This window comes from Pipistrellus kuhlii, unplaced genomic scaffold (genome assembly GCF_014108245.1).
Source record: "Pipistrellus kuhlii isolate mPipKuh1 unplaced genomic scaffold, mPipKuh1.p scaffold_m20_p_7, whole genome shotgun sequence".
NCBI classification, from domain to species: domain Eukaryota; kingdom Metazoa; phylum Chordata; class Mammalia; order Chiroptera; family Vespertilionidae; genus Pipistrellus; species Pipistrellus kuhlii.
In genome coordinates this window covers 27,213,391-27,223,588 of record NW_023425573.1, presented here as the reverse complement: position 1 = coordinate 27,223,588, position 10,198 = coordinate 27,213,391, and the positions used below count along the sequence as shown (strand labels likewise).

The 10,198-nt window shown below is 49.8% G+C and overlaps 1 protein-coding gene across 1 annotated transcript; it reads left to right on the top strand.

Moving 5' to 3' along the window:
* The first annotated feature begins 6,231 nt into the window (after positions 1 to 6,231).
* On the top strand, positions 6,232 to 9,746 carry ARL4C (ADP ribosylation factor like GTPase 4C). Its single transcript, XM_036421617.2, has one exon. It carries the CDS (start codon positions 6,243 to 6,245, stop codon positions 6,819 to 6,821), a length of 579 nt encoding a protein of 192 aa, XP_036277510.1. The 5' UTR covers positions 6,232 to 6,242; the 3' UTR covers positions 6,822 to 9,746.
* Positions 9,747 to 10,198: the final 452 nt, after the last annotated feature.

The window sequence follows — 10,198 nt, the reverse complement described above, 5'->3', positions numbered from 1 at the left end:
TGCCTCCTCCACCACAATAAGGAGCCGACGGGGCTCAAAGAAACACAAAAGCGCAATTGTGTCCCTCTCTCTCGGGTCCAGCCAAGGAGGTTTTAATTAAATGAAAATAATAGGCATCCTAGTTCACCTGGGGAGGAGGGTGGAGGAGAAACCAAAGTGCTCTGTTCCCATCAAATACTTTTTGGTTGAGGGTACAGAACTCTCTAATCGGTGTTTATTATCCTCCCCCCCCCCCCCCTCTTTCTTCACTGCAGCTTTTAGAGTAGAAATGTAACCACGGTAATTGAATTATTAAAGGAATCAGAAATAACTTCTGCATACCAAACTCTTTCTTCTCGTTCACCTGAAAAGGTACTGGCATTGATAAGGAATTGTTTTTGTCATATCAGTAGACCTTGGTTCTTGACATCCTTGGTAAAAGTTACTTAAGAGATGAAATTTAAGCTTTTAAGGAAAGGTTGAAAACAATCTTATACAAGAATCTTATCTGGAGATAATATTGATAGAAAAGATAATAACTTCTAAATTTTCATACTTATCTCAGACATGTAATTGAGATGAACAACTGATAAATGAAGACTTGAATGGGGAAAAATATATTAACTATGTTGTTTTTTTTAAATCAAAATTTGAAACAACTACAAAATGATCCTAGTAGTGGTTGTTGGAAAAAAATGAGAACCTGAGTTATTTCAGCCTTGTTGCTACACACACACACACATAAAGAAAGAAAGAAAGAAAGAAAGAAAGAAAGAAAGAAAGAAAGAAAGAAAGAAAGGAAGGAAGAAAGAAATAGGATTTTTTTTGTTTGTCTGGTTTTTATTTTTCATTAAAATCATAAACTTGAATGGACAATAGAGTAGTGGATCCCTTTTATATTCAGTCTTTGGGCCACTCAAATAAAACAAAAGCATCAACATCCCAGATTGATATCTGACTCCAGCAAAATCGATTGCACCATCCACAAAACTCCCCTTGGAAGCAGCGTCTTTTAGTCCCTTTAGTCCTGCCCCCTACCACAGCTTATAGAGCAAATTGCCTGGGGCTGGCATTTCACCTGGAATGCCGAGACTGCCCAATGACAGAGCCATATTCCATCCTGCACTCCCCAAGATTTCTGGGGGTGTGGGTGAGCTCTTCGTTAAGGAAACACTCCCATCAGCCAAAGAATTTCAATCCTGGACCCCTAGCTCCGGCCCTCCAGGCCTCATTGCTTTCCTTGTCCAACTGGCCTCCTTTATTCTTCACTTCTGGTCCCATCTCCATTTCTGGCTGCCTCGCCTGCCCACTAAATAAGATGCAAAGATTGATTTCTTTCCATCGCTAATCTCAGCTGGGTTTCCTGGATGCTGACTCCCTCTCTCTTCCATCAATTTGTGATTCTCTGAATGGCTTTCCTGGTCAAACCCCTCCGTGCTCTGCAGGCTTCTGCTCCTCTCTTCTGGCCAGTCACCCTCCTGTTCTGCACTGGCCACACAGACAAGACCCGAGCCTGCGTTGGAGAATTAACATCTCCAAGCTCTGAGCCCCAACAAAAGCACTTTCTCAGCTTAACAAGTGGGTATTTAAGAGACTTGGTCTCACAGATCCAGGCAGAGCATCAGATCAGGGAGTTGTTTATCCATTCATTTGTTCAATATGGACTGAGCATTCACAAGGGAAATTTACCCCTGTAGAGGCCTTCATCCATTATACAAGAAGCTCAGTAGAGGGCACTCCTGTATTATAACAGCTAAGCACAGGGCAGTGGACCTGAACCCAGGGAGCCAATCAGAGAGCGCAAATAATCTCTCTCCTATGCGTGCTGGTGGACTCCCATGACCGGGTTCTGATCTGTATCCTTACCCACACTCACCTGGGGATGGGACGTTCACCTTTGCTTCTTACTAGTCTTAATAACTCAAAGATAATAACCATGGGATGCATTGCTCTGTTCACTAGATGCACTCAAAAGTCACTTCAATAGGCAGCACACTTTATTTCTAAGCCCTTCAAGGGGCGGGAGGGGGGGGAGATAATATTTCAGGATTCAATTGCATTCTGTTTAATTCAAACTAATTGAGTCCTTTTCCGGGTGTAAAGTCATCTTGATGCAGAAGAGAAGGAAGAGGAGCTGAAATATTGCTGCTGCTGGAAGTGAAACTCATCTCAGGCAAGACACAGCACACATTATTCTTTGAGAAATGTCTTCTGATTAATTAAAATGAAGAAAGCAGCACATGCAGCCAATATTTTCCACCCAGTGGAACACATGCCAACTGGGAGTGGGCATCACTACTCCTATGACTGTGTACTATAGTACCAAAGTGGTTTCTTTGCAGTTATCACAGCCAATGCTTACTGAGCACTTACTGTCCGCCAGGCACTGTGCCAAACACTTGACACGTATTATGTCATTTGTTCGTCACAACCACCACGAGTGTTAGATACATTTTAAAAATGGGAAGTTTGAGAAACAGTGAGCTGGGCATTGCCACATGACTAGAATGCGGTGAGAACCACAAGGCACCCACCCAGTCTGTTGACAGAGCGCAGACCGTCAGCCATGATACCAAGTCCATGTAGAAATGGGTTCTAAGTGGGCCTCGCATTTCTGACATAGAGGTAAACATGACTTTCCTTTTCATCACTCCAGTGTTTCTCAATTTCAATTCATATTTGAAAGTTGACTGAGCCGGATGACATTTTTATGGGAAATAAGTTAAATTACCAACTGTAAAATCAGCTTACCACCTGGTGAGTGAAATTAGAATGCAGAGTGGTTACCATTCAATTATGTTGAGTTGCTGTTGAATGGCTCTGCTCTGCTCTGCTCTGGGAGGCTCTATCAATGTCTATGACTCTGCTTTTTCTATTGGACAATAGGTAGCTCTTGGATTGCTAAAACCCACCATGGGGGAGCAAAATGTGGGAGCTGCAGTCAAAACCACTGTTGGCAGTCATCTGTACGGCACCAAGAAAACATGTCAGGTGTTTTACTAAAACATTTCCCTCCCACTACTATTAAAACAAAAACAAGACCTGACTAGAGGGAAATGAGCCCTATATCAAGATCATTTGTGGGAGCCAGGTCAAAAGGGTCCCTGTCTGATCTGTGTCTTTCCAAATGCCCAGTTTCCAGGCTACTCGTCAAAGTTCCATCTGGGACTACCACCCAGCAGGGGCCCTGCCTGGGGCATGGAGGAAGGCGGAAGGAGAAACAGTCTAATGAGGAGGTGCTATCAATGGGTAGGCCTTGAAGAAAGCAAAGAAAATCACTACAAAAACACAAAAACTGTCTTCCAGGGCTCCCAATAATCAAAACAACCATATAAATCACACTGACATCTTTCTTCTTGAGTGCTCACTACCATTTGCCTTTTGGGAACTGATGCCTGATTCTTCTTTGGGAACCACTCCCCCTGTTCCCTGGGCCACACCTACCCCAGTGTTCGATCCTTCTGGGCAGAAATGCATGGTCCAGGGGTGGGCCAGGAAGGCCAAAGGAATGTGTCCTCTGGCTTTTGTCACAGTTAATGGGACAGTGGTCGACAAACTCATTAGTTAACAGAGCCAAATATCAACAGTACAACGATTGAAATTTCTTTTGAGAGCCATTTTTTTTAAAAAACTTAAACTTCTTTTAGCACCACTTCTTCAAAATAGACTCGCCCAGGCTGTGGTAATTTGTGGAAGAGCCACACTCAAGGGGCCAAAGAGCTGCATATGGCTCGCAAGCCGCAGTTTGCCAACCATGGCTCTAGGATATAAACTGAGGATGTGAGTCCAGGAGCGCCAATAGGAAAACAAATCAATACGGAAGGCAACAGAAGAAATGAAGAGACATCTGGTCTAAAGACTTTGTTTGAGCTCCTGGATCCAGCCATGCCTGAATCATGACCTTTTCAAATATGCCGGTGAATATGCTTCCATGCGTGTCTAACTCATTTGGAGTTGAATTTCTGTCTTTTGCCACTTAATTCGGGTTGCTTACAACTTCATTTCCTATTAAATTAACCTGGAGTGTGGGTGAAGTGAGAAAGAGAGCGGGCAGGCCCTCAGCCCTAGACACCAATACCACTGGGCTAGGGGCAGGTCCTCAGCATCTAGATTCCACCTTGGCAAAGTGAAAAGCAGCACTGGACTGCGGTTTCCTCCTCTGTCTGGTTGGACAGAATAACCCTCAAGTCCATTTCCAGTCCTGACATTACATTCCCCGTCCCTGGACCCACTCTGGAGGGCAGATGATTGCAATGGCTGCTGCCCCCATGGGAATTCCAAAGATAGGATGGCTTGTCCAGTTGTCCACAGAAGTGGTCTCACCTGTTTCAGTACCAACAAAGTCATATATCAATCGATATATATCTTATCCCGGCCTGTGAAAGGAAGGCGGGAAAGGAAAGCATGCCTGTAAAATGTGGGGCTTTACTCCTAAATAGTTATCATTTTCAACCCTGCTCCTAAGTGGGAATTGAGCAGATATGACGGTGCTCCTGCTGGTGGCCTCTCCTCCCTCGGGTCTGTGTGTTCCCATAATGCACTGGTTCCTCTGTATCCAGAGAGAATGTGCATTTGTTAGGTGTTTACAAACCGGAATAAAACCGCTGCATTGGACTGAGAGGAGATGGAACCAGGGGCCCACATTGGTGTTTGTAACCTCTGGTGCCAGGGACTCCAAACTGTGGACCTACTTTGTTTCAGTCCCCAAGTGCATCTAAATCCCAGGTGCAGGGAGAATGGTTCCCCTGTGGGCAGGTGCTTCTCGGTTCTCAAAGTAGGGTGAGATGCTAACGTTTGACCTGGGATGTCAGCATGGTTGGTGGGAACAAAATAAGGCAGCCAAAGGGACTGTCTGGAATGATGAGTTGTCTGAGTTATCTGGAGATCAAGTGTCCTATCTCCTTCCTCCCCCACCCCTCCACACACAAACACACACACACACACCACCACCACCACAGCCTAAGGTGCAAATGCTGGAAAAGCTGGGCCTCAGGGCACCCTAGGCACAGACTGGGGCCACCCTCCCGTGCGCGGTGGCCTGGTGGAGCTCTCTGCAGAGCAGGCAGGAAAGCGAGCCAGGGCTTGGAAAGACCAGGGTCCAGGACATGGCAAAGGGTGTCTGAGTGGAAACGTGCCCACGCTGGGTACAGGGGCGCGCTCGGGGTGCAGGCTGGTGGTTCACTGAAGCCAGCGCCCTCCTTCCCCTTCTCCTGGGGGCTGGAGACCTGACCCTGCGCCTCTAATTCCCCAGGGGGCACTCTCACCCCACCCCGGGCGCTTCCCACTCCCTGGGCATACGCTGCCCTCGGCGGCGGCAGCGCCTGCAGAGCGGGAACCCAGAACCCGCTCTCCGAAGCAGGCGGTGCCGCCCGCCCCCTCCGGCTGTGGCCCCGCGGGGCCGTCTCCGGCCGGGGTTGGGGGACTGGGGGGAGGGGGGGGGAGGGGACGGGGGCAGGGAGTTCCGGGAGCCCGGAGCTATTTTTAAAAGATGCGTCAGCCGGCCTGAAAGAACAGATAGCTCCGGGCCCATTGTCTGGGCGCGGTAGGGGAGGGGGATCACCAAGGGGGCGATTCCCAACGCTCCAAAGGGCGCGAAAACGGCCCGGGGGGCGGAGAAGCCCGCACCCCACCTCGGGCCGCGGCGGGGGCGGGGCCGGCGGGGGCGGGGCCACGAGGGGCGGAGCCGGGCGCCTCCCGCCGCTGCAGGCTGGTGGCGGCGGCGGTAGCGGCGGCGCGGGGATTGCGGGGACAGAGGCAGCAGCGACGCCTGGGGAAGCCCGCGCCCCCGCCTGCGCCTCCAAGGCGCGCCCCGAGAGCGGGAGTGGGAGCCGGAGCGGGAGCGGCCCGCAGCGCCGCCCAGGGCAGAGGCGATTGCCGGAGCCCGGAGAGCCAGCGGCGGAGAAGAGCCGGGCAGCGAGCGAGCGTGCGGGTGCGGCCCGAGGAAGACCCAGAGCGAGCCGGGCCGGAGGAAGGAGGGCTTCGGGAGCGAGCAGCCCGCACCGCAGCCCCAGAGGCGGCTTTGCAGGAGACAAAAGCCCTCCGGAGGGAGTGACGCGATGCTGGGCCGGCGCGGGCTGGGGGGCCGCGGCGTGTGAGCGCGCCGAGCCGTGCGCCCCGGAGGCCGGGCAGGTCGCCGCGCAGGGCGGCGGCGGGCGGAGGAGCTCAGGTGCCTCGGGCCTCGGCGGGCCCTTCACCGCTCGGGGGCGGGCGGCGCCCTCCCGCCGCAGCCGCAGCCGCAGTGGCCGGCGCCGCAGCGAGGAGCCATGGGCAACATCTCCTCCAACATCTCGGCCTTCCAGTCCCTGCACATCGTCATGCTGGGCTTGGACTCGGCCGGCAAGACCACGGTGCTCTACCGGCTCAAGTTCAACGAGTTCGTGAACACGGTGCCCACCATCGGCTTCAACACGGAGAAGATCAAGCTGAGCAACGGCACCGCCAAAGGTATCAGCTGCCACTTCTGGGACGTGGGCGGCCAGGAGAAGCTGCGGCCGCTGTGGAAGTCCTACAGCCGCTGCACGGACGGCATCATCTACGTGGTGGACTCGGTGGACGTGGACCGGCTGGAGGAGGCCAAGACGGAGCTGCACAAGGTGACCAAGTTCGCCGAGAACCAGGGCACCCCGCTGCTGGTCATCGCCAACAAGCAGGACCTGCCCAAGTCGCTGCCGGTGGCCGAGATCGAGAAGCAGCTGGCGCTGCACGAGCTCATCCCGGCCACCACCTACCACGTCCAGCCGGCGTGCGCCATCATCGGCGAGGGCCTCACCGAGGGCATGGACAAGCTCTATGAGATGATCCTGAAACGCAGGAAGTCCCTCAAGCAGAAGAAGAAGCGGTAATGTGCCCGGCGGCGCTCGGGAGAGAGGAGAGGGGGTGGGAGGGAGTGAGCCAGTGAGTCAGGCGGGAATGAATGGATGGATGTGCGAGAACCCGCGTCCGCGAACAAAGACAGCGAACCAAAGCGATGCTTCCAATTTTTAACATGGAATCTCTGCACCCGGATGCAGGATTACTGACTTCGCCTGGGTGTGCAGGCCGACTTGCCAGCCTGCCCTCCACCTGCTCCCACCCCAGCTCAGGGGACCTTTTGTCTGGATGCCAGAGCTCCCTGATGGGGTGGGTGGGAGCCCGCCCTGGGTGGACGTGCCTGAGCCGCCCGCCGCCCTCCTGGCCCATGTGGAAGGCTCAGATATCAGAAACAAAAGCGATTTCTTCCTACCCCGGCAGGGCCAGAAGTTCAGGCTGCCCCGCCCTCACCTGTGAGTTACCTGAGGTTTGCAACTCCCAGAACCCTGGGTGTCCCCAGGTGGGGGGCATGTTGGCAGTGGGAGACGCTGGGGGAACCACCACTCCTTGCATCCACGGGCGCGGTGGAAGCCGGATAATTTTGTGTCACAGGGCAGGACCCTGTTGAAATTTCACTTGCCCTGCTCTGGGCTCAGACGACATGGTGGTTTGGGCTATCAGAGGACTGCCTGGAACAATACCCAGCCCCAGGGCATGGGGTGCTTCACCAACCTTGGCTGAGGGAATGGCCCCAAGATGCCCCTCTCCTGGTGATTTGTGGTGGCTACGGAACCAGTTTTGCTGAGAACCACTTTTCAGCCTGGAATTCAGACATCATCCAGATGGTTTGGACCTGTCCATGTGTAGGTCATTATCACACAAAGAGACCAATAAAAAATAAATAAATAAATAAATAAAAACTGTTGGAGGTGGTGGCAAATGATGCATTTACTGTTTGCAGGTTAGCGAAAGGTGTCTAAAGGGTAAGTAAGGCTCTGGATGTAAATGCTGGATGGATGTGTGTGTGGACACAGGGACCTCCCTCTGTACTGTGTCGTTGACATAAATGTCTAGACTCATATGTGTGGAATCTTAAGTTCCCTTAGCCTACTGGTTGGTTTGTGTGAGCACACCCGCTGCAGATGTGTGCTGAATTGCAAGATGGTTTTTTACAAGGGATGTCTCATGCTAACCGCCCGATGATGGGTTTTGGTTTCAGACATATTAAACAAAAACAAAAACAAAAAAACTTATACAAATGAATGCTCACCTTAGAAATATTCACCGTAGGGGAGAAAAAAAAAAAAAGAACACTTTGCCCTTTTATATCCCTTTACGCTGCAAGTGGCGAGATGTTCAAATTTCTAATTGGGTTCATTGAGGTCTACCTTGTTGAGGTATTTTATTTAAAATGTGTCATTAGAGTATTTCGTGTCATGCACCACAAAATAAAACCCCACCTTATTGTAAAAGCTGACCTTGTTGCATGGATTTAAAAGTGAAGGCAAACTACCAGGATGAAGCTCTTCCTAATTCATCCTTGTGGGAACTGGCCTGCGTAGCAAATGCAAACCACAGTGGGTGCTTGAGATTAAAAGCAAGCGTGTGACGTTATGGTCACCTGTGCCCTTGCACTTGACAGTGTAGTTGAAAGAGGCTTTGGAAGATAAAGTAAAAGAAGAAGTATTTTTAATAATGTAATTTAAATAAATTTTTTTATAATCAGGACTGAGTCTTGGTTTGCAAAAGCTGTCATTTTACCCTGAGACACAGTATCAGAAGGGAAACTTAAGCTTACTGTTGGATGTTTATTTCCTCTTTGAATCATGTTCACAGGTAGAATTTTGTGTTTCCCCCCGCCCCCTACAGTCATAAATTAATTTATGAAGGAAGCCTACTAAAATGGGGCTTGGTCGTGCTTGAACACGTGAGTTAGTCAAATGATAAAGTTGTGCCTGTTGTCCATTGCACTCAGAAAGTTCATTTACGAACCAGAGACAGAATTCCTGGCTTCCTGTTTGAAACCCAGTTCTTAGATGAGATATTTTGAAAGAAGGAACCTAGCACCCCGTCTTCTTTTCTCCTTTGTCAATGTGTTTGGTACCCCTCCAATGGTGGTCTTTTGTAGAAACTCAGTAGAGAAAATATAGTTAAGCGGTGTTGAAAAGCCTGCAAGGTTTCAGTTTACATATCAACAGCATATTCACTGATTTCTAAATGGGCTGGTCCCATCATTGAAGACTCTGTATAGAATTATTTAAAAAAAAAAAAAATCCATCTTCTTTATTTTCTTCACATGCAACTATTTCTTAAGCACTTTGACATTTTGGTAGTTCCACACTATTGAGAGAATAATATATTTATTTTGTGACATTGCAGATGCCAAATACTGTAACCTTCTCGTGCTCACCATTCTTAGGCTCAAGATCACTGTTCAAATCCTGCCATGCTTTACAAATGATGCAAAATGATTTTTGTTTTCTTGCACTTTCAACACTTAAAAGGGTGCAGTCAGCTGTTAGTAATTGTGTAGTAAAGTAAAACCCTGTGGTGTCTCAACTAATAGTTAAAAGAGTCTCAGTTGATTTCTATAATGTTCGACCTATAATAGCCCATCTCATCTCCGAACAAACATCATGTCATCTTGGAGGTGTCAGCCCAGAGGTCCCCTCCGACCTAGCGGTCAGGGATCTAGGATACCTCCTGCCCTGGGGAGGATGCCTGGATATCACATGGAGGAAGTGGGTCTCCCCTCAGCAACTTGTGAAGTGTTTTCTCACAGAAACAGGGAGGCCAGCTTTGTTTCAGAACAATTCTCTTCCCCCATTCTCTGTCATGGTGTTGGGACTGTGTCTCCTGGCTGTTTTCATTTCTACTGCTACAGTTCTGTCTTGATCCATCCTTCCTCTTCTGTCCCCACTCCCTTTTATATGCCTATATGATGCTGTGAACAGAAATAAATTATTTATACAAGCAAATGTTTGGGCAAGTTGTCTGTGGATGGTTTCTGCTGTCTATTTTCTAGGCCTCCTTTGCTGACGGGAGGGACGGGTCTGAAGGTGGTTCTGGGGCTGAATCCATGATCTCTGCTTGTTTGGTATGAGTGTCTGTTCTACCCTTACAGGTGCCTGTCCACCTTCTGGTGCCTGTCAGTGGTCCTCACAAATCCTTTAGGAAAATAGCCTCAATGCCTAGCCCATCCCCAGCCTCCCAGTTATTGTAAAGGTCCTGATGGTTAATTATTTCAAAAATATCTGATTATGTAAAATTGGGAATACCCACGGGTTGACAACACTGTTAGTCATTCTGATGCTGCCTCCCTGTAGATAACCGGGGTGACTTCCACTCTTGAACCCTCAGAAGGACTTGAGTCCTCTTAAATAGCAGGTGCACTAAGACCAGCATGCTCTGTCCATGCCCTTGGGAAAGG